General features: G+C 65.9%; 1 protein-coding gene across 2 annotated transcripts; it reads left to right on the top strand.

The window, feature by feature from the left end:
• Positions 1 to 68: 68 nt before the first annotated feature.
• Positions 69 to 22,615, top strand: BAHCC1 (BAH domain and coiled-coil containing 1). Of its 2 annotated transcripts, none has more exons than XM_085077419.1 (27): positions 69 to 210; positions 2,088 to 2,397; positions 8,873 to 9,052; positions 9,836 to 9,958; positions 10,257 to 11,879; positions 11,961 to 12,063; positions 12,276 to 12,484; positions 12,566 to 12,724; positions 13,125 to 13,345; positions 13,611 to 13,968; positions 14,053 to 14,766; positions 15,310 to 15,494; positions 15,606 to 15,742; positions 15,878 to 15,979; positions 16,264 to 16,378; positions 16,483 to 16,654; positions 17,075 to 17,236; positions 17,388 to 17,713; positions 18,049 to 18,156; positions 18,236 to 18,489; positions 18,596 to 18,671; positions 18,748 to 18,856; positions 18,937 to 19,059; positions 19,142 to 19,309; positions 19,719 to 20,869; positions 21,002 to 21,238; positions 21,641 to 22,615. In XM_085077419.1, the coding sequence occupies exons 2-27, from the start codon at positions 2,223 to 2,225 to the stop codon at positions 21,845 to 21,847; spliced, it is 7,497 nt and encodes a 2,498-aa protein (XP_084933545.1). In that variant the 5' UTR covers positions 69 to 210; positions 2,088 to 2,222; the 3' UTR covers positions 21,848 to 22,615. The 2 variants fall into 2 exon arrangements, with proteins under 2 accessions (XP_084933545.1, XP_084933544.1); XM_085077418.1 differs by having other exon boundaries at positions 11,958 to 12,063.
• Positions 22,616 to 22,848: the final 233 nt, after the last annotated feature.

Below are 22,848 nucleotides of genomic sequence, written 5' to 3'. Positions count from 1 at the left end.
GCGGCGTGAGCGGGAGGCGCGGCGGGGTCCCCCCACCCCCCCCGCCTTTTCCCACCCCCCCCTTCCCTCCCCCCCCCCCCAACCACACACCCCCGGTTCCCTTTGCTGCAGGAGCAGCCGGTGCATGGGCAGTGCACGGGCACCGGCAGGAGCACGCTGCGCACCCCCGCCACGGGACCGCACTCGCCCCGCGCGCGGAACGCCCCTCCGGTAAGTAACTGCGATCCGCGGGTGGGTTTTTTTTGTTGTTGTTGTTGTTGTTGTTTGGGGGTTATTTTAATTTCGGGCGCTCCGGGGTTATTGTTATTTTTTTTTTTTTTTTACGCCTTAACAATTTTTTTTTTGGCGTTATTTATTTTGGTTTTTTTGGGCGTTAATTTTTTTTTTTTTGCGTTTTGAGCATTATTTTTATCTGTGTTTTGGGCATTATGGTTTTTTTTTTCCTTTGCTTACTTGGATTTATTACGTTTTAAATTTTTTGGGCGCTAATTATTTTGCTTTTTAATTTTTTTTTCAATTTATTCCTTGTAAATTCCCTTTTCTTTTTTCTTTTTCACCGTATTATTATTATTTTTTCTTCGCTTTATTTGTTTGCACCTAAATATTTCTTTGCATCTTTCCGGCATCAGAATATTTTCTACGTTCGTCTTTTTCCTGCAAAAATATTTTTTGTCTTCATCTTTTTTTCCCCGAAATATTTTCCCCCTGTATCTCTTTCCACCAAAATATTTTCCCCTTCATCTTTTCCCATTAAAATATTTTTTCCTTTAAATCTCTTTATATTAAATAATTTTCCCCTTAAAACCCGTCGCTTCAAAACGCTTCGCCTTAAAATTTTGTTCATTAAAATTTTGTGCGTGAAAACATTTGTTCGTTAAATCATTTGCTCATCAAACGCCGCTTCACTAAACCGTTTGCGCCTTCAAACATTTTCGCGTCGAGCCCTTTTTGCCTTATTTTTTTTTTGCTTTAAATATTTTTCCCTTTCATTTATTTCCCATTATTATTTTCACTTTACATTTATTTTTTTAATCTCAGTTTAAAAAAAAAAAAAAAGCACCAAAACAACAAACCTTTTTCACATATTTCCCTCGGCTTTATTTAAGGAAATACACACGTTTTGTTCCCGGCCCGTGGTTCTCCCCCCGGGGCTCGCCCCGGTGCTCCCCCCGGTCCCCGCGGCCCCGGCCGGGCCCCCCGAGCCCCCCGGCCGCGCTCGCCGCCCCGCTCGCCTTTGTTCACCGCCGCCCGGCCCGTGCCCGGCTCCCCCCGCCGGATCGGGCCCCCCGGCCCCGGCGCTGCCAGAACAATGACCCGGCGGGCGGGAGCCGCGGCCGGGCACCGGCAGAGACCGGGAACCGCGGCCGGGAGACCGGGGAGATACCGGGAAACCGGGGCAGGGCGCTGGGGACGGAGCAGGGAACCGGGGAGAGGAGGGTCTGGACATTGGGAAATATTGGTGAAGCGGGGCCGGGGGAACCGGGCTGGAGGGAAAACGGGGAAATACCGAGGAACCGGGGCTGGGGAAGGAAGGAAACCGGGGAACTGCGGCGAGGGAGGCACCGAGCGCCGGGGAGACAACGGGAAGCGGGGAAGCCAAGGGCGAGCGGGGCCGAGCCCTAGGGAAATACGGTCCGTAAACAGGGAGAGATAAAAGAACCGAGCGCCGGGAAACCGGAACCCGAGCCGCGGACAGAAAGGGTCGGAGCAGCGGGAACCGGGCCCCGGAGCAGGGACAGCCGTGCCCGGGCTCCGGGCGACCGCGAGTGGGAACCGGGAGTGCTGGCTAAAGCGGGGGGCTGCGCTCCGGGAACATGGACTGGGGGGGGCTGTGCACTGAGGAAACTGGGGATCATGAATTGGGAGTACTGGGGAAAGGGGGGCCGTGCTCCGGGGATGGCAGGGAAACAGGGACCGTGCCCCGGTGGTACCAGAGAACCCGGGGCCCTGCGGACCGCAGAGAAAGGGGGCTGTGTACTGGGGAAACTGGGAGCAGAGCGCTGGGGTGCGGGGGCTCTGGGGTGCAGGCACGGCCGTACCCCCACCTCGGCTGTGCTCTCACTCTCTCCTTTCTCTCCCCGTGCCAGGAACGGAGGATGAGCCGACAGCCCCGGCGCGGAGCGCGGCACGACGCCCGCCGAGCCGGCCCGGCGCGGCGCTGAGCATCGCCCACGAGCCGTGTCGGGGTCCCGCCGAGCCCCCCGCGGGTGGGTGCCCCCGGCATGGACGGCCGTGACTTCGCGCCCCCGCCGCGGCTGCTGTCGGAGCGGGGCAGCCTGGGCCACCGGCACGGCACGGGGCGCGTGGCGGGGTCGGCGCACGGGGCCGTGCAGCCCCCCGGACACTTCCAGCCCACCAAGTACTTCCCGGCGCCCATCTCCATGGCCACGCACACAGGTCAGAGGGGTCGGGGCGGCCGCGGCGTGGGGGGCCGGGAGGGGTTGGGAGGCTCGGCTCGGCACGGTCCCGGGGAGCTCGGCACGGCCCCGGGAGCTCGGCCTCCCTTTGTGCCGACCTCGCTGTCACCGCGCCCGGTGGTTTTGGGGTGAGGAGTCACGCACACTGGGGACATCCCCCACCCGGCCGCTCTGCCGGCGCGGGAGGAGCGTGAGCCCAGGCTGCTCCGGCGAGATCCCGGTGCCGGGACACGGAGGCGCGTTCGGAGCGAAACAAGGAGGCCGTTATGCGCGGGCCCGTGGGGCGGCGGTGGAAGGTCACCGAGCCCGGGCTCGATATTCAGCGCCGAAGTGTCAGGGTGCGAAGGGGTTCGCGGCGCGTGTTCGCCGCGGCAGCTGCCGGAGCTGGACAAAGCGCGGCACACGGCCGAGCTCGGCACGGCCAGCCAGCACCGGCACGGGGTCACCGGATCCGGCGGCCGCGGCGAGCTGCCCGCGCGGCTTTGTCTGCGGCATGTGCTCGGCCGCGGCTGGGCAGGGCTGAACCGGGGTGCAGAGGGCTGAAACTGAGGTTTGCTGCACGGGGGCTCTGAGGGCGCAACCGGCGGGGAGCCCCCTGCCGCTGCTGAGCTCCGGGACGGAGCCGGAGCGGGAGCAGGGCCGGAGCGGGAGCCGTGTGCCGGCTCGGCGCGGAGCAGCGCCGGGGCCCCCCGCTTCCCGCCGGCGCAGGCGGTTGTCTGGCCGCGGCACGGCGGCAGCGCCGGTTATTGTCGCCGCCTTGATGAGCTGTGAATACTAATAAAATTATATCTGCTTTAATGGGATTACAATTAGTGCGTGGATTAGGGCGGGGGGCACGGCCGGGCCGGCGCGGGGGGGTGGCAGCGGTGGGGCTCTTGGAAGGAGGTGGAAAGCGGGGAGCACCGGGGGGTGCCGGGGAGGGGGCGCCGGATCGGGCCCGCGGCCGGGGCGGTTTCGCTTTGTGCCGGCGGCCCCCGCTGCCGGGACCACCGCCGGGCTCGGGGGGCCACCCTGGCTTCCCCCAGCTTTGTTGGGCGAGGAGTGCGGATGGGGGCTTGGAGCCCGGCCCTGGGATGGGGGATAGAGGTGGGGGTTTGCCTGCTCTTCGGCTTGCTGTGACCGCGCGGGGGATCCCGGAGGGACGCCAGCGCCGGGGTGCTGCTGGCTTCCCTCCGGCTTCCCTCCGGTTTCCCTCCGGCTTCCCGCCGCGGCGGCGTCCCCGTGCAGGACCCTCACACCCGCCGGGGCCTGGGCGACACATGGGAGCCCGAACGCACCGGAGGTTGTTAAAATAACATGGATACGGCTAAAAATACCCCGGCAGAAACGCGCTGAAAAAAAAAATAAAAAAAAAAAAAACCAAAAAAAAACCAGAGAAGCCAAACCCAACAACAGAACGAGCTAAAAATATTCCGGCTTTGGCAGGGCCGGCGCAGCCGGAGAGCTTCCCAGCGAGCTGCGCTCTGAGGCTCCGCGCGGCTGGAACGCCGCTGGGGCGGATAAACCAGATAATTTAGTGGCCGGCTCGGTGCCGGCGGGAGGGGGGTCCCCATCCCCAGCACCCCGTGTCCCCCTGGCATGGCCCGGCCGCCGTGCCGGCAGCCGTGCTAGCGTGGCGTGGTAATTAACGCCGATGATTGATAATTACCCCACCCAGCGCATGGAGCCAGCCCGCGGTTGGCCGTGGCGTGGCGATGCCGGTGCGGCACGCGGCACCCGGGGGGCACGGCGGGGCTGGGGGGGCTCCGGCCGCGCTCCCCCAAATGGCTCCCGGCGTGGGGCCGGACTACACCTCCCAGGAGCCTTTGCCGGGCCCGGCGGCCGCCATGGGAATGGGAGATAAAACTGTTTTTCCTTGATTTTATTAAAGCCGTAACTCAGGGCCGCGCGTTGTTGGAACCGAACGCTCCGGCTGGCGTCGGGTTTGGCTCCGGCACCGGGTGGGTGATGACACCGGGGCTGGGGTGCCGGCACTGCCCGGGGATGGGGGGGGATGGACACCACCTGAGCCCACCTAGGTGGGGTGCAGCCCTGCACCCCCATTTCAGTGGGTGCCACCAGCCCAGCACAGCCCGTGCCGAGTGGGGCTGGGGGTCCCAGTGCCTCTGCCACCACCGGGGGGTGGGAAACTCTGGCAGAGGCCCGGCCAAGCCGCACTGGGGCCTGCCTGCAATTTTTGCCCTTCGAATGTTTTTGTGCTGGAGAGTTGTGACTTGTTTTTAGTGGAGAGTTGTGACTGCACCGGGCTGATTGTCACCGTGGCCGAGTCCTCAGCCAGGAGCAGTGCAGCCGTGCCCGTGTGTGGCATGACCCTGGGGGTGTGTGTGCATCCTGGTGCTGGTGAGCAGCCTGCCCGTGTGGGTGTGCATCCCAGTGATGACCTGCAGCCTGGCCTTGGCAGTGCCGGAGCATCCCAGTGCTGGTGTGCATCCTGGTGCTGGCATGCAGCCTGGCCATGACAATGCAGGTCCCGGTGCACATCCCGGTGCATCCCAGGGTGCGTCCCAGCGGCAGTGAGTCGGCGGCTGGATGTGCTCCCACACCTGTCCGCTGCCTGGATTACGCTGCAGGCTGGGTGCTCTGCGGTTCCTGGCATGGCTTTGAGAGGGGATTTGAGCGGTGATGGTGGGAAGCAGGTGGGGACAGTGCCCCTGGCTGGGTGGTGACACAGGGCCAGGTGCCAGCACTGCAGCCGCTTCGCATCGCTGCTTCCCTGGAGACGGGATCTGCCGAGGGGCTGGAGGCTGCAGCACGGCTCCGGCACTGCTCCAGCGTGGGGGCTCCCTGCTCTCCCCAGCCCCCGTGCAGTGCATTGGCAAAATAATTGTCAAAGTTAAATCAGATTTTGGAGATCAACTGGGCTGCTCCTTGGTAGCCACGAGGCGCCAGGGTCTGCACACGGCTGGCAGGAGCAGCGGGATGTGCAGAGCCCCGATCCCGTGAAACTACCGCGGCTCTCGCAGAGTCATCCCCGAGTGGTTCCACTGTTCCTTAGTCATGAGCTGGATCCAGGCGGAGATGCTGCCACGTGCCAGGCCCTGGGGGACGGGCAGCTGCCACCAGGCCCTGGCACTGCCCAGGGGATAATGTGGATGGGCTCCACAGAGAATTTGAGGGCCACTCTGGACACTCCTGGCTCCTCAGGACGCCCAGCCCTGCATGTGCCCTACCTGCGCCCTGCCTGCCCCACAATATCACCCCAGGGCAGGGTCTGACCCTGCTGGGTGCTGGGGTCCCCCAGCCCTGGGGAAAGCAGGGGGTAACGAGTCTTGGCAGCTCCTCAGGATCTCTCCAGATGCCTCCTGGGACCCACATGTGTGACATTCACAGGGACCACACGTGTCTCGAGGTCCCTGTGGGCCCCACATTTTGGGGAGTTCCTAGAACGGATCTATATACTTGGAGTCCGTGTGATACAAGGAGTGGGGTGGGACATCAGGACCCCTGGGACTGGACCCTCCCTGGCTTCTCTGTGACCATTTCTCTGGAAATGGTCTTGCAAGGCACGTATGTTGGGTTGTGCACTGGGTGTGCAAATCATGCACTGGGTGTGCAAGTCAGGCGTGCAGGGAGCATGCAGGGAGCACACGCGTGTGCCAGCGGCGTTTTCCAGCCATGCCAGGACTGTGCACCACCCTTGTGAACCCCTTGCACACGCAGCCCAGTGAGTGTGCAAGTGCTGAGTGTGCAGTGGCTGTGGCCAGCACAGCTGCTGGTGGCATTCCGAGGGGATAACCCGTTGGATAATACTGGGATCGCCCTCCTGGCCCCGTTGGGCACGTTCCGGCAGCATTTCACCATCGCAGCATTCGTTTAGTGCCGTAACAATATGGATTCAGTTGGAATTATAGCGCCGAGGGAGCCAGAGCCCGGTTATTCCCTGTTTGCCAAATTTTTAAAGGGGCCTTGTGGGTTGTTGTGATGCACGTGGGGAGGCTGGGGGCTGCTCCCCACCCTCTGTTCTGTTTGGGGGGCCCCGGGTTGCCCCTGCCAGGGTCCCTGCCAGCTCCCGGCCCTCCGCCCGCGGCCCCGGCTCCATTAGGAATGTTCCAGCCCCAAAATAGCCGAGGGAGAAACCCAACCCTGCGCACGTCCCCCCCGCCACCGCCGCGGTCCTGGGTCTGTCACCGCCTTGGGGATCCCAGAGCAGCCGTAGGCTGAACTCCCCCAGGACCACAGACCCCCCCCACATGCTCACCCTGAAACTTTTTGCCTTCCCAACGCATTCCCATCTGTGCTGCACTTGGAGTGGGGGCAAGGAGCAGCTGGAAGGAAGGGAACACCTCTTTGTTGCCCTCTCCTGAGTCTCCCCAATACCCCCCATCCCCCTTGGCGCTGTCAGCGTGGCCGTGCTGAGACCTGGCACACTTGTCACACGTGTGACCCTCTGCGGATTCGGGGCCAAGGGAATTTTCTTGCCGGAGCTGGGAGCGATGCCGGCAGGGCTGAGTCACAGCACCGGCCTCGGGGAGCTCAGCCAGGGAGTTCCCAGGGTGACGCTGCTGGGGGGTGACGGGGAGGGGGGCCAGGGTGGGACCCCGCAGCCCATCTGTCCCATGCTGGCATGCAGCCCCACGGTGCTGTTCCTGTCCTGGCGCAGGGCTCCACCAGCACTGCTGGCTCACTGTGGCATGAGTTGTGCCCGGTCTCAGGGACTGGCAGCATGAGCTGCTCCAAAGCTGGTGGTTCATCAGTGACACGAGTTGTACACATTCTCAGTGACCCGTCCCTGTCCTTGCCATCACCGTGGCTGGAGGGGCAGAACCAGGGGCTGCTCACTGCCTCTGCTCTGTGCTGAGCGTGGCAGAGCACGAGTGTGCAGGAGGCCACGGCGAGTGGGAATGTGGGATCGGCAGTGCTGGCCACGGGGCCAGCGCGCACTGGGGGACTTGTGAGTCAGCGGGTGGGCGGTGGGGAGCGGCGGCCCCACAACTCCCCCAGGGCACCCCGGCCCCGCCGCCGTTGGGGTGGGGTGAGGGGTTATTTTTTTCCAGCCCATTTCACAGCTTCCAGAAAAGTCTCATTCTGAAAACGTCGGCTTCCCGCCCAGCGCAGCCTCCCGGCACGCTGCCGGCTCCACGCCCGTGCAGGGTCCCCCGGCACAGCTGGGGCTGTGGTGCACAGGGTGGGTTTGCCACGGGCAGCACCGGGCAGGGATCCCCCGGGACGCGTTGGCAGGGCGGGTTGTGCCCACCCATGCCGGTGTGTGTCCAGTTCCCAGGGCTGCGGGTGGGATGCGGCCGTGCCCCCAGCCCACGCGGCCCTGGCCGGCTTGGCCTTGCCGCGGAGGAAGGAGTGAAGCTGCCTGAAACCACATCCCGACACTCATCCCAGAGGCATCCCGGTGGGATTAGCCGGGGAGCGTGGGCCGGCTTAGAGAGCAAAGCATCGCTTCCTGCCCCGGCCGGGCGGGTGGCCAGCCTGCGCTCCGCTCCACGCCACGCGTGCCAAGCCGTGCCGAGCCGTGCTGAGCCGTGCCACGGCCACTCCGGCACACACGGACACGGGAAGAGGGGCCGCAGGGTGAGGGGTGGCTGCTCCCCCATCCCGACTCCCCCCATTCCGGCTCCCCCCGCCCGGCCGCTGGCCACCAGCTCTGAAGTTTCCACCATGATCTCACGGCTTGGCCGGGATGGGAGCAGGATGGGGGGCGGGATGGGGAGCGCCGGCCATGGGCCTCCCCAAGGGTGCTGGGGGCCCCCCCGGGCTGCGGGGGAGGTAGCAGGGTCAGGGTCAGGGCTGTTCCCGCTTCTTACACACACACACGCATGTGTGCACACATGGCAGGGCACAGCCCAGATCTCTGGAGTTTGGGATTGTCCTGGCACTGGGAGCAGCCTGTGTCCCCGGGGAGGGAGAAGCAGCATGGGGAGCCACATGCATGTGCAAAGCCTCCCGTGTGCTGGCACATGCGTGTGTGCACAGGGAATGTACAGGGCAGGGCTCTGGTGCCCTTTGCACGGCTCTGCGGTTCCTTGCACACCCTGGAGTACGTCTGAGCCCTGTGGGGCTGGTGGTGTGAGCGATGTGAGTGCACAAGGGGTGTGATCACACGGGGGACGCGTGTGCTCACGGGGGATGTTCACAAGCAACGTGTGCACGAGGGACGGGGGGACATGAGGGACATGGTAATGCGAGGGGTGTGAGCACAAGGGACTGTGTGCTCAGGGACTGTGTGTGCACAGGGGCTATGTGTGCACAAGGGACACGGTCACCCAGGGGACATGTGGCACGGGGGCTGTGTGTGCACAGGGGCTGTGTGTGCACAGGGGATGAACCAGTGCAGCATGGGCTGCACAGCTCCGTGGCACACGCGTGTGCACAAGGGAGTGGGGTGGGTCAGATCATGCGAGCAGGACCTGCACCCGTTACCCCAACTGTCCTCAGCTCCCCCCCAGCTGTTCTCAGCACCCTCAGCTGTCCTCAGCCCCCCTGACTGTGCCCTCTCCCCGCAGCCGGCAGCAGCCTGATGGGGAGTGCTCCCCCCTCCTCCTTCATGGGGGGCTTCCTGAGCGGCAGCCTGGGCTCGGGGGGGCCCAGCCACCCTGCCGGCCCCGCCGCCTCTCCCCCAGAGCCAGCCTTCTGTGGGCCCCACTCCGGCACCTCCCAGATCTGGTTCTCCCACTCCCACGAAGGTGAGTGGGTACCGGGGTGGGGACGGGCTGGGGGTCCGGGGTGGGCAGAGGTGGTCATGGCTCTGCCCAGTGCCAGTGGTCATGTCTTACCGGTGCCGACATGGATGGGATCCAGACCCCCTGGTCAGTGGCTTCTGGGTGATGGGGGGGCAGTATGACCACCGTCGTGGTCATACGACCACCCAAAGTCCCCCTGGGCATCCACAGGGACCAGGCATTTGGGGTTCAGGGTGGCCAGAGAAGCTTGGGCTAGGCTGCAGAGCCCCAGCAGAGGCTGGGCCAGCTCGGGACACTGGTGATGATGCATCCAGAGAGGGTCCCCCGTGCTGGGGGAGGTGACAGTGTGGGGACCCCTGGGGCAGCCCTGGTTAAACCAAGTCCCTGTGCCCCCCCCATGCTCTGGCGTCTCTGTCCCGCCGGAGGAGCGGGAGCGGGGCGGCGGTGCTGGCGCAGGGCCCTGGCAGCCAGCCCAGCTGGTAGTTTGACCGGCTGCCAGCTGGCTCCCGGCGTTCCGGGGGGGCACGGGGGGACGGGGACGGGCAGCGCACGCGGCTGACGGACAGCCCGCCCGAGCCGTGCCGAGCCGAGCCAAGTACGGCCACTGCTGACACGAGTCTGGGGGGGGGCTCAGCATCCCCTTGACTTTCAGAGGGTGGGGAGTGGTCCCAGCCTGGAGGGGATCACAGGCTCTGTCTAGAGTTTCCAATGCCGAGGGCTGGAGAGGTGCCGGTTGGGATGCCGGGGGAAGGTGCCACTCCAGCCCTGCTGACTCGGTGTCCCCAGCGCCGGGGTACCCCCGCTTCTCCGGGAGCTTGGCCTCCACCTTCCTGCCCATGGGCCACCTGGACCACCACGGCAATGGCAACGTGCTCTATGGCCAGCATCGCTTCTACGAGAGCCAGAAAGGCAGGTATCAGGGTACCGGGGCCACCGGGGTCCCCCATGGGGGCACATGCCCGGCTGGGGGGCTCGGTGCAAGTGCTTGTCCTGGAGCAGATGGTGGTGGGGCCGCGGGTGGGATGGTGGGTGCTCATCCCAGCGCCGCTCCCGATTTTCACTTGTGGTGGGCGCTAATGGGGCCGTGGTTTGGGTGGGACACGGACCAAACGAGCCCGACCCTTCATCCCGCTCCTCGCCTCATCAGCACGGCTGCTGGTTGGGTGGAGGGTGCTCGGGGGTCTCACCCCATCGCCCTCCCCTCCAGATAACTTCTACCTGCGGAACCTTCCGGCGCAGCCCCCCCTGCTCCCCGCCAGCCACGGCTTCCCCGGCATCACCCGCGCTGCCCCCGGGCCCCCCGCCGGCTCCTGCAGCCGGGAGCGTGATGCCGGCCCCCTCCCCAAGACCCCCAAGGACTACGAGCGCTTCCTGGCGGGCAAGGAGAAGGGGGGCAAGGGAGACCCCAAGGAGCGGCTGCCCGAGGAGGACCCCAAGGAGCGGCACAAGGCGGTGCTGCCCGTGCCGCCCGAGGGGCACTGCAAGGAGGGGGTGCCGCCACGGGGGTCTGGCGACGGGCGCCCTAAGCCCCTGGCGTCGTGCCTGCTGGGGGCCAAGGGGCTGGACGGAGACGGTGCCCGCGCCGCGCTGCCCAGCTGTGCCGGGAGTGCCCTGCCCCGCGCCGCCCGCTGCGCCCCCAAGGAGCGTGAGCCGGGCATCCCCGAGGCCCCCCAGCCCTACGGTGAGGCGGTGGAGCGGCGGCAGATGCTACACCACGCCGTGTCCTACGCCATGCCCGCCGCCGGCTCCTTCCCCTGCCTCCCGCTCCACGCCGGCCCGGAGGTGCTGTGCCCGCTGCCTGAGCCCCCCGCCCGCGAGCTGAAACTCAGCGGGGCTACGCTGGTGCCCTCGGTGGGACCCTCGACGGACAAGAGCCGCTCCTTCCAGGCGGAATCCGGCGGGATGGAGCGCGGGGACGGCAAGGAGCGGCACGCCGAGGCGGGCGCTGAGCCCTACGGTGCCTCCTTCCATCACCCGCTGAAGGCCGAGGGGCCGGCGGAGCGGCGGCTGGAGTGGGGGGCTCCGGGCACCCGGCTGAAGGGGCTGGAGTACCTGGGAGGGGGCGCAGCCGAAGGACCCCCCTTCTCCAGCCGGTGCCCGGCGCCCAAGGCGGGTCTGGAGAAGGGCTACTTCGAGGTGCCGCCAGCCCCCGACTGCTCCCGCGCCCCCCGGCCCGACCCCCTGGGCGTCCGCGTCGGCCCCTCCTGCTGCACTTTAGAGAAGGGCCCCCCCAAGGACCCCCCGGCCCAGAAGGTGGCTCGGATCCGGCACCAGCAGCACCCTGAGGCGGAGGCTGCCGAGGGCAAGCGCAAGCCCCTGGAGTTGGGCGCCCTGGGGTACGGCGGGCACCCCCTGCCCCCCTGGGGGGTGCAGGGCCAGGGGCCACCCCTGGCTGTGGCAGAGGAGCGGAAGGGGGGGCCCTACCTGGACCCCTTTGGCACGGGGCTTGTGCGGGCGCAGGAGGTGCCCAACGCCCCAGACGAGGTGTCGGCCATGAAGAACCTGCTCAAGTACAGCAACGGGGCACTGCTGGGGGGACAGAAGGGCCCCCCCTTCGTGGGGCTGGGCAGCACCAAGGGCAGCTGCGCCCACCAGGATGCCAAATTCCCGTCGGGAAAGGGTCAGCCGGAGCTGGAGCGGCCGGACTGCGCCCGTGGCCGGGAGCACGAAGCGTTGGGCCCCGGCAGCACTGAGGGCGAGGTGCGGCAGCCGCCCGTGGGCATCGCGGTGGCCGTGGCGCGGCAGAAGGACACGCTGGGCCGCCACGAGCCCTACGGCACCGGCAGTGCTGGCGGCAGCGGGCGGCAGCGGGCAGCTGCTGGAGTCAAAGGTAAGGGCTGGGGAGGTGGCCGGGGCTGCGGGGGGCTGGTGGTGCCATGCTGATGCCACCGTGGTGTCCCCGTGGCAGCAGGCACTGCACGCCCCGTGCACCTGATGGAGCTGGAGGCAGAGGAGGAGCGGGGTCGGCTCTGCGAGGAGCGCCTGGGGCTGCCCGGGAGGGACATCCTGCTCCAGTGAGTGACGGGGGCCAGGGGTGCAGCTGGGGGAGATGGGGGACCCTGGGTGTGAAGGGTGGGAGATGCAGTTCCCTGTGTGTGCTTTTTGGGGTGCAAGGATGGGAGATGGGTCCCTTTTGGGGTGCAGGGAAGGGTGCTGTGGTTCTGGGGGTGCAGGGGAGGGTGACGCCAGTGCTGCCCCACACTCTGTGTATCCCCTCTTCCCGCAGGGACAACAAGGACCTGGTGGAGTTTGCCCGGATGCACCCCTCGGGGGGGTGTCCCGGGGAGCTGACCCCCCACCTGATGATGGCGGGGGGCTCATCGCTGCCGGCGGGGCAGCTCGGGGGAGACCCTGCTGCCCACGCCCACCCTGCACACACGCACTGGCTGCCCCGCACCCGCAGCCCCTCCATCTGGATGGGGGGACACTCCTACGGTCAGTGCTGGGTTTGGGGGATGTTAGGTGGGGGCTGACCTCCCAGCAGTGGGGTGCTGACAGACCTCCCCATCCCCACAGGCATCGGGCACCCCGCCCTGCACCAGAACCTTCCCCCTGCCTTCCCTGCGTCCATGCCCAGCGCCATGCAGCCCGTGTTCCCCCTCGCCCAGGACCCCCCTGCCCAGCTCGTCATCCTCCCCACAGAGCCCCCTGCCCACGGCACCCCCCATACGCTGGGTGAGCCCGAGACCCCTGCCTTGTGCTGGGGAGGGGGTTCTGGGGGCTGGGGGCTATGGGAAAGGAGAGGGGGTCCTTGGCGGTGCAGAGTGGGAGATGGGGGTCACTGCAGGTATTTTCAGGAGTTCATGGGTGATGGGGTCCCTGGGGGTACTGCTGGGGGGTGCGGGAGTGGGAGATGGGTCCCTTTGGGGGGTGCAGGGTGGGAGATGGGTCCCTGGGGAGTGCTTTTGGGGGTGTAGGAGAGGGGTATGGGGTGTTTTTGCAGGTGTTTTTGGGGTTCAGGGGTGAGAGATGGAGGTCTCTGTGGGTGCTGCCATGGTCACGGGGTTGGGGGCACTGCTGGGGTCTGCGGGATGACCCTGAAGAGGGTCCCCAATTGACCCCCTGCTGCCGGCAGCCGACGTGATGGACCAGGCGTCGCTGTGGCCCCCCATATACCCAGGCCGGGGTCCCAGTGCCCACCTGCAGCACACGGGGCAGCTCCCTGTGTACCCACGGTCGCAGTTCCTGCGGCAGCAGGAGCTCTATGCCCTGCAGCAGCAGCAGCAGCAGCAACAGCAGCAGCAGCAGCAGCGGGCAGCCCAGGCCCTCGAGATCCAGCGCCAGGCGCACGGCCAGGTGCCAGGGAGCTGGGGGGGCTGGAGGGGCTGCGGGTGGCATGGAATGTGGGGCTGGCTGAAAGATGCAGGCTGGGGTGGAGGTTGGGTTGTGGGACTGTGGTGGGAGATGTGGGGAAGGACTGGGGGTGTTGGGGACAGGCAGTGGGGCAGGGACTGGACCATGGGGCTGGATGGGGATGTGGGATGCAGGGCTGAGATGTAGGATGCAGGAACCAGGCTGTGGGGCGGGTACTGACATGCTCTCACCTCGTTGTCCCCTGCAGCGGAAGCCGGAGGAGCAGCCCCTGGAGCTGGAGGAGGGGGGTCCCGAGAAGCCCCTCAAACCGTCCCACAAAGCAGTTGCCTTAAACCCCCCGGCCAAGGGCCTGACCTCGGCGGCCCCCGCTCCCCCCAAGCTGTCCCCGTGCTGCCACTCGCCGGCCCTGCGGCACCCGGCCAAATGCCCTGTGACCCTGCCCACGGCCCCCTGCACTTTACCCGCCTGCCCCGCCGCCAGCCCCGCCGTGGCCCCCCGCTCGCCGGCCGCCAGCCCCCTGCCCACCCCCAGCAAGGGCAGCGACGGCGAGGACGCACGGGGCGAGGGGCAGCCCCCGTGCCACTACCCCAAACCCCTGGAGCCAGGTAGGGCCGCGGGGATGGGGAACAGGAGGAGGGCGGCTGGGGGAAACTGGGGCATCCCTGCTGATCATCACCTGCTCCCCGCAGACCTGCCCCCCGGGTATGGCTACCCCGCCGCTGCCATGGGCTACCCGGCGGCACACTCGGCCGAGCCGGCGGATCCCGACCCTGTGCACGCTGGCTCCCCGCCCGCCGAGCCCGAGCAGTCCCGGACCTTCAGCCCTACGGCCGAGGCGCTGCGGGAGCCTGGCCCCCCACGGGACCCCCCGGCCGAGGGTCCCGGGCCGCTGCTCCACCGCCACCACCTCCTGCTGCCCCCGGGACCGCTCTGCGGGGAGCGAGGGACAGCGCCGGCCGGCGGTGACACCGAGGAGCCCTTTGCGGGGCACCAGGAGGTGGCTCAGGGAGTGCCGGAGCAGCCGGAGCAGCAGCGCCCCGTACCCGAGGCGGGGGGCTCCCCGCTGCCCCTCACTGTGGAGGAGGAGGAGGACGACGAGGAGGAGGAAGAGGAAGAGGAGGAGGAGGAGGAAGAAGGCGACAGCGATGGCTCAGAGCCGGAGGGCAGCTGCGATGAGGAGGAGGACGATGGTGACGTCCCCGGTGGACACCAGGGCTGCGCAGGCGGGCTGGAGGCGCTGATCGCCGCCAGCATCGACCTGGGGGAGCTGCCAGCGCTGGAGGAGCCCCCCCCAGCCCCCCCTTCGCCTGCCCCCCACCCCTCAGGGATCCCCGGCATCGCCCTGCTCAGTGAACTCGCAGACCTGGAGCTGCGCCGGCGCCGCTGTGACCTGGCCAGGGAAGGTGGGTGACCCGGTGCCCTCAAGTGTCCCCAGCACACCCTGGTGACTGCCAGCACCCCTGGTGCTGCCGGTATCCTCCAGTGCCCCCTGTCCTGTGGGGCTGGGAGGCTGCATGCAGTGCCGTGCCGTGCCATGCCGTGCCATGCCGTGCCATGCCGTGCCCTGCTCACAGCCAGGGCTCGGCTCCAGCGCTGGCTCCAGGGAGGCGCCGGGATTCCCTCCCAGCTCGGCTTCCCCAGGGAATCCCGGAGGCCCCAGCGGGGATGGCCGAACGCCGACCTGGCACATTCCCAGCCCGCGGGCGGACGGGAGGGAGCATGGGGTGGGGGGACCCCTTGCCGGGTTTGGGCGGGGACACCGTGGGGCAAGGAGGTGGCTGTGGGGTCCTGCCCCCTACGGATGGGGTGGTGGGATGGGTACAGTGTTGGCTGTGGCCAGATGGGGCACATCACCATGTCCCTCCCAGCTGGGGGTCCCCCCCAGCCCCGCAAGAGCCAGCGCAGGGGTCTGGGATGTCCCTGCTTACCCCATGCCACCCCTACAGGTGAGGATGAGGAGCTGCTGGCCTTCAACCTGCAGAACCTGGCCACGGTGGCAGCCGCCTGGTCGCTGGTGGAGGCGGCGGGGCGGGAGTGCAGCCCCCCCGCGCTCAGCCCCCTGCCCGTGTCCCCCCCGCCCCGCGCCCGTGTCCCCCGGCGCAAGTACACCTGGACCCCCAAAACCAAGGCCGTGAGTGTCTCCCAGCGGGGGCGGGAGGGGGGTGAGCTGTGCTCGGTTCCAGCCCTGGCACTGAGGCCGCTGGCGCTGCCAGCTGTGCCCAAACACCCCCTGGCCCCCCAGGTGTGCCCGCTGAAGGCGGCCATGGAGCAGCTGAACACGCAGGAGGTGGAGGTGCGGATGCGCCTGGCGGAGCTCCAGCGCCGCTACAAGGAGAAGCAGCGGGAGCTGGTGAGGCTGCAGCGGCGCCACGACCACGAGTACGTCCTGTCCCCATCCCTGCCCTGAGCCTGGGGGGAGCAGGGGCAGCACTGGCAGTCATCTGTGCAATGATTTTGGGCCTGTCCCCAGCCTGGTGTCGGGGGGACTCTGCTGATGGTGCCCCCGTTTTCCAGGCGTGACGAGAGCTCCCGGAGCCCGGCGCGACGCGGGCCAGGGCGGCCGAGGAAGAGGAAACACTCCAGTGCCCTGGGCAGGGCTGAGAGCCGCAAGGTCAAGTGAGTGACCGGTGCTGCGTGTCCCCCTTGGCCCAGGGGACAAAATTAATCTCCAGGTTTTATGTCACAGAACGTTAGTGAGAGAGGGGAGGGAGGGGGAAGAGGGAAGCGGCAGCTGGCGGGTGCAGGAGCCAGCCAGGTGGGGTGTGGGTCCATCTGGGATGTGGTGCAGGATCCTTCCAGGGGATGCAGGATGAAGCTGAGGGGTGCAGATTCTATCCAGGGGTGCAGGGTCTCCCCCTGGGGGTCCCATGGGCACTGTGCCCACACTGTGATCTCCCCAGGGCAGTGAAGACCAGCCTGTCCCTGCTGTGTGCCGAGCTGCGGGGTGACCCTGAGCCGCAGAAGAAGAGGAGCAAACTGGCAGGGGGGACCTTCGGCAGCCTTCAGGGCTCCCCGGTGAGTCCCACGGGGTCTGGGGGTGTGTGTTCTCCCCCCGACCCCCCCCAAGTCCCCCCACTGTGGGGTCTTCTGCCCTGTGTGGTGACTCATGGGTGTCACAGCTGAAGCAGAAGGTGAAAGGCAAGGGGCTGCCCCCCGGCCTCAGCCCCTTCCGCCGGAGGGACCCCAACCCCAGTGCCCGCATCCAGAAGAAGCTGAATCGGCCCAAGGGCTCCAAGAGCTCCAAGTACCAGGGGCAGGACTCTGGTCCCCGGCAGCCCTCCCACTTCAGAGGCAAGGCGGGCACAGGGATGGGGGGCAGGATTGGGATGGGAGTGGTGGGGTGTGATCTGGGATGGGGTACAAGGTCAGGATGAGGATCTGGCTGGGGAGGGGCGTACAGTTGGGCATGGGCATGTGGGATCTGGTATGGGGATAGGATGGTGAGGTCAGGGTTGGGGTTCTGGGGTCTGGCACGGGACTGGGGGTTCAGGGTTGATGCTGGGGGTGCAGAGTCTGGCCATGGGTTTGGGGGGGCAGGATTCAGCACAGGGATGGGGTCTCAGAGTCCAGCATGGGGCTGCAGAGTGGATGCCAGCTGTCCAGTATGGGTGTGGGAAGTGGCTTGTGCCAGGGGATCACACATGTCCCAAATTGACCCCATCCTTCATGGGGGGTGCAGGGGTCCCTCACTGCTGTCCCCTCCCCTTGCAGATGAGCCTGAGGGAGACACAGACAGCGAGGAGGGGGACGAGGAGCCAGGGCTGTCACTGCCTGCAGGGCCGGTGGCTGTGCTGGGGCCCTCCCCGTCCTCCGTGGTGAAGATGGAGGCCAACGAGAAGGCCAAGAAGAAGAAGGAAAGGCAGGGGCTGTTAGGTAATGAGATCACCCTGGGAGTGGTGGCAAGCACAGGGATGAGGTGCTGGGACTGGGTGGGCAGCTGTGGGGTGCTCCAAGCCTGGACCTCCATGGGGTCCTCTGAGCCCTGTTGCCCCATGGGGTGCCCTGACCCCTGTCCCTCCACCAGGTCCCTGCCGGCTGGGCAGCCCCGAGGGGGAGGTGAAGATCAAGCGACGGCCGGTGAAGCCAGGGGGTGTTGGGAAGCTGGAGAAGGTGCCGGGCCGGCGGAAGACGGGCAGCTGCCCCGAGGGCAGCAAGAAGAAATTGAAAGTCAAGGCCAAGGAGAGCCTGCGGCCCCCAGCCCCCAGCAGCCCCAGCTCCCCGGGAACCCCCGGCAGCCTCTTTGGGGGCACTGACCCCCGGCTGCTGGGGTCACGGGACGAGGGGGCTCGGCTGGGAGAGAGGGGCAAGAAGGGCACCCGCAAGAGCAAAGGGCTGCAGGCGGCCCTCAGGGTGAGCAGGGGCTGGGGTGGGGGCAACTCTGGGCTGGAGGGCAGGGGGGTGTGGGGTCTGGATGGGCTGGGGGCACCGATGGGACCAGAGCATGCAGGGGCTGGGGTTATTGGGGTGTTCCAGTGAGATGTGGGTGCAGGTTTGTGGGGTGGTTGTGGGGCACTGTTGGAACCATGGGTTGCAGAGGGTTGGGGGCAGGTTTTGCACAGATTGTGGGTGCTGGCGGAGCTGAGGGGACACCATTGCAGGGAGTGGGGTGCTGGGAGGCACTGGTGGGCCCTGGCGGGGTTGGGGTCACACAGAGGAGTAATTGGCCAGCCCTGAACCCCCTGCAGCGCAAGAATGGGGCGCTCTCGCTGGCCCTCTCCCCTCGGAGTGCCAAGACCATCCTGAGCAAGGGCAAGAAGCTGGCCAAGGTCAAAAGCAAAGTGGCCACCAAACAGGTGAGACCCGGGGGGGGCTGCCCCATACCCTGGCACAGCCCCCCCGTGCCCCCCACCCACCCCAAGCCCCCTCCTGCAGTGCAAAGGCCGGGCTGTCAGCAAACTGCTGGAGAGCTTCACTGTGGAGGACGACTTCGACTTCGACGACAACAGCAGCTTCTCGGAGGAGGAGGAGGAGCTGGGGGGCTGCCTGGGGACAGGGACACGCGGTGGGGTGCCCCACGCCTGCGCCATCCAAAAGGAGGATCTGCGGGATGGGCTGCACATCCTGATCCCCAAGGAGGACAGCCTGCTCTACGCCGGCAGCGTCCGCACCATCCAGCCCCCCGACATGTGAGTGGGGACTCTGGGGGCTGCCAGCCCTGGGTGGGAGGTGATCCCAGCCGTTTGAGGGGGACACCGAGGTGGGTGCTGAGCCCCCTCCCTGCTCCCTCCCCAGCTACAGCATCATCATCGAGGGTGAGCGGGGCAACCGGCAGCGCATCTACTCCCAGGAGCAGCTGCTGCAGGAGGCGGTGAGTGGGGTAAGGTCGGGATGGGGTCAGGGTGGGAGTCCCGGACCCCACGAGCCCAGCACGGTGCTTCCTGCAGGTCCTTGACATCCGGCCACAGTCCCGCCGGAGCCTCCCGCCCGGCACTCGTGTCTGCGCCTACTGGAGCCAGAAATCCCGCTGCCTCTATCCGGGGAATGTGGTGCGAGGTGAGGCTGGGTGGGGTCGGCTGGTGGGGTGGGGGCTGTCGGGGACCCTGTGCCCGTCCTGACACCCCTCTGTGCTTCAGGCTCCTCCAGTGATGAGGAGGAGGAGGACGCCGAGGCCGTGCTGGTGGAGTTTGACGACGGGGACACGGGACACATCGCCGTGTCCAACATCCGCCTGCTGCCCCCCGACTTCAAGATCCAGTGTGAGGGACCAGAGTGGGATCTCAGGATTTGGGAGGCTGTTGGGGCGAGCATGGGGCCTCCCTGACTCCCTGCTCCTTGCAGGCACTGAACCCTCCCCAGCCCTGCTGGTGTCCAGCTCCTGCCGGCGGGTGAAGCGGGCGTGCGGTGATGTGGGCACCCCTGGGACACTGCCCTCCACTCTCTGCCCCGATCACGGCCCCCAGCCCTCCCGGAATTCTGGCAGGAAGGCAGCCAGCAAGGAGAAAAGTGGTATGGGGGAAAAGAGCAGGAACCCTTGCCTGGCTGGGATGAGAGGAATGCTGTTGGGATGGGAGAAAAGCACTGGGTTGCAAGAAAGAGTTTTTGGGATGAGGGAAGGATCCTGGGATGAGGGGAAGGGTGCTGGGATGTGGGGAAGGCTGTTGGGATGCAGGGAAAAGTGCCAGGATGTAGGCAAGGGAGCAGATTCATGGAAGGATGCAGACATATGGAAGGGTGCTGGGATACAGAGATGGGGTAAAGAGGACTGGGAATATTGGGGTGCGGTGACGGGTGAGGAGCTGGGGTTGGAGGAGGGGGTGGCAAGATGGGGGATGATGATAGCCCTATAGCGTCCCTCCCTCCCTCCGTCCCTCCCTCCTCCTGTGGCCTCCGGATCCCTGACTGCCGTGTTTTGCAGGCAAAGCCGTGGAGGGGCTGTCGGGGGGCCGAGGGCCGGCGCTGGGTGACACTGCGGCCGGGCGGCGCGGAGGGTCCCTGCTCAGCTGGGCTGCCATGGCACAGACCAAGCGGAAGGCGGCGAACAAGGGCTCAGCCGTGCTCCAGAACCTCTTCCAGGTCAATGGCAGCACCAAGAAGCTGCGAGCCAAGGAGACCCTGTTCCCACTGCACCACCACCACCACCACCTCGCTGCCCCCGTCTTCGGCAACGCCTTTGGAGCAGACTCCTTCAGCCGCATCGCCAGCTCCTACAGCTCCTTTGGTGCCAGTGCTGGGCTGGTGCTGCCAGCTGCACAGAAGCTCCTGCGCTCCAAGAAAGCCGAGCGGCTGGAGGCCGAGGTGGGCAGGAGCGGGCGCAGGAAGGCGGCAGGCAGCGAGTTCCTGGTCAAGCTGGACCATGAAGGGGTGACATCCCCCAAGAACAAGACATGCAAGGCTCTGCTATTGGCCGAGAAGGACTTTGGGGCCAGGCTGGAGCGGCCGCTGGGCAGCCACGGCTATGGACACGCTGGGCTGGGTGGCCGGGAGCGCAGGGGCCGTGCGGCCACACACCCACTGCCCGTGGGGCTGGCGCTGCGCAAGTACTCAGGGCACGGGGACTTTGCCCTGAACTGCGACAGTGACTGCCACAGCTCCTACTCGGACATGGACGAGGATGAGGACACGGGCGGGCTCAGCACCAACGTCCCCTCGCGCTTCATGACGCGCCTCTCCGTGTCCTCCTCTTCCTCTGGCTCGTCCACCTCGTCCAGCTCCGGCTCCATCTCCACCTCCAGCCTCTGCTCCTCGGACAATGAGGATTCCTCCTACAGCTCGGAGGACGAGGACTCGGCGCTGCTGCTCCAGACCTGCCTGTCGCACCCGGTGCCGGCACTGCTGGCACAGCCGGACGCTCTGCGGCCCAAGGGCACCGCGCCCCAGCGCTGCTTCCTGTCCAAGGCAGCCGCCGCCGGCCCCAAGGCCAAGCTCAAGCGCAAGGACCCCCTCAGCTTCGCCAAAGCCAAAGAGTTCTCCCGGCGGCAGCGCCTGCCCTCGGTGGAAAACCGGCCAAAGATCTCCGCCTTCCTGCCCGCGCGCCAGCTCTGGAGGTGGTCGGGGAACCCCACGCAGGTAAGGAACCCCATGGCACCTGCCACGGGCACCGCATGGCTCAGCTCTCCACATCCCCCCATGGTGTCCCCACACTGGCTGGGCAGGTTTGGGGGTCCCTGTGCCAGCCCTGAGCCCATGTCCCCTCCGCAGCGGCGCGGCATGAAGGGCAAGGCGCGGAAGCTGTTCTACAAGGCCATTGTGCGGGGCAAGGAGACGCTGCGCGTGGGCGACTGCGCCGTGTTCCTGTCGGCCGGGCGGCCCAACCTGCCCTACATCGGCCGCATCGAGAGCATGTGGGAGTCCTGGGCCAGCAACATGGTGGTCAAGGTCAAGTGGTTCTACCATCCCGAGGAGACCAAGCTGGGCAAGCGCCAGAGCGACGGCAAGGTGAGGCTGGGGCTCAGGGGGCATGTGCCAGGGTGGGTAGCCATGTGCCATGTCATGTGGTCATGCATCATGTCAGGTAGCCACACATCATCTCAAGCCATGGATCATGCCAGGTAGCCATGTACCACATCAGGTAGCCACATACCAGGCCAAGTAGCCATATGCCATATCTGGTACACATGTGTCATGTCAGGTAGCCACATACCATGGCAGGTAGCCATGTCCCGTATCAGATAGTCATGTCTCATGTCATGTAGCCACATCCTGTGCCATGTAGCCACACACGGCCATGCACCACCTCAGGTAGCCATGTCAAGTAGCCGCATACCTACACCAGATAGCCAGACCAGGTAGCCACGTCACAAGCCAGGCAGCGGCAGTGACAGCGCCTTGTCCCCGCAGAACGCGCTGTACCAGTCGTGCCACGAGGACGAGAACGACGTGCAGACCATCTCGCACAAGTGCCAGGTGGTGGGGCGGGAGCACTACGAGCAGCTGACGCGCGGCCGCCGCTGCCAGGACCGCCAGGACCTCTATTACCTGGCGGGCACCTACGACCCCACCACGGGGCGCCTGGTGACCGCCGACGGGGTGCCCATCCTGTGCTGACCCCCGGGGTGCCCACCCTGTGCTGACCCCGCCTGGCTCTTATGCAAAGGGTGACGTGGGGACATTGGGGGCGCATCGGGGGGGCGCAGGGGGGGGCTCCCCTACAAGCCATAACTTTCCCTAGTACCTCTGACTGTTTGCCAGCAGGTGAAGCAGAAATCAGGTGTGTTGTTCTATTTATTTTGCCTGTAAATATTGTATTTCTTCCGGGAAGTTTTATGGAAAAGCGAGAAAGGAAAAAAGAAAAAAAAAAACAAAAAAAAAAGGACAAAAAATGAAAAAAAAAATTACAAAAAAATAATAATAATCCTCGGGGAAGGGGGTGGTGGGGAGGGGTCGTTTCAGTGCACTGTGTCCCCCAGCCTTGGGGTGACAGGGACAGCGGGGAGCGCTGTACAGAGGGGGCCAGGGCGGGGGGCTTGGCCCCGGGCAGGGGGCCCAGCGCCACCGTCCCCAGTGCAATAGCGGGGTGACCGCGGGGGTGACACCCCGGGGGGACCACGGGGACCCTGCGGGGCCGGCGGACGCTGGCCCGTCCCGCCGCCGCTGCCTGGAAAATATGTACAGGGGCTTTTCCAGTGTAAACACTAAAAAAAAAAAAAAAATCCCACAAAACAGGATTAAAAAAAAAAAAACCCAAAAGGACAAAAAAAAAAAAAGGAGCAAAGGGTTAAACAAAGGTTTTATGAGCCGCCACTCCTGTAAAGGCCTTTTACTATGGAACTTTTTTATGGATAACTTGGCTTATGAATAAATATATGAACCGTTGCTGGCGCCGGCTCCGCTCTCGGCTCTGCCTCAGTTTCCCTCGTGCTGCGACCACCCCTGGAACCCCCAGCTATGGGCACTGCCCCATTATGGACAGTTACAGGCACCCACCATGCCCCAGTGCCCCCAGAAGCCTCCCCAGTTCGGTGTGGGCAGGAGATGGGTGGGGGAAAGGGTTAGAGACCCCTGGGCTGGTGCCACCCCATCCTGGTGCCAGGGAATGCAGGCAGTGA

This window comes from Lichenostomus cassidix, chromosome 18 (assembly GCF_008360975.1).
Source record: "Lichenostomus cassidix isolate B80296 chromosome 18, HeHo_3.0, whole genome shotgun sequence".
Classification (NCBI taxonomy): Eukaryota; Metazoa; Chordata; class Aves; order Passeriformes; family Meliphagidae; genus Lichenostomus; species Lichenostomus cassidix.
The sequence above is the reverse complement of the archived record's forward strand: the minus strand, read 5'-3'. Positions and strand labels throughout refer to the sequence as shown.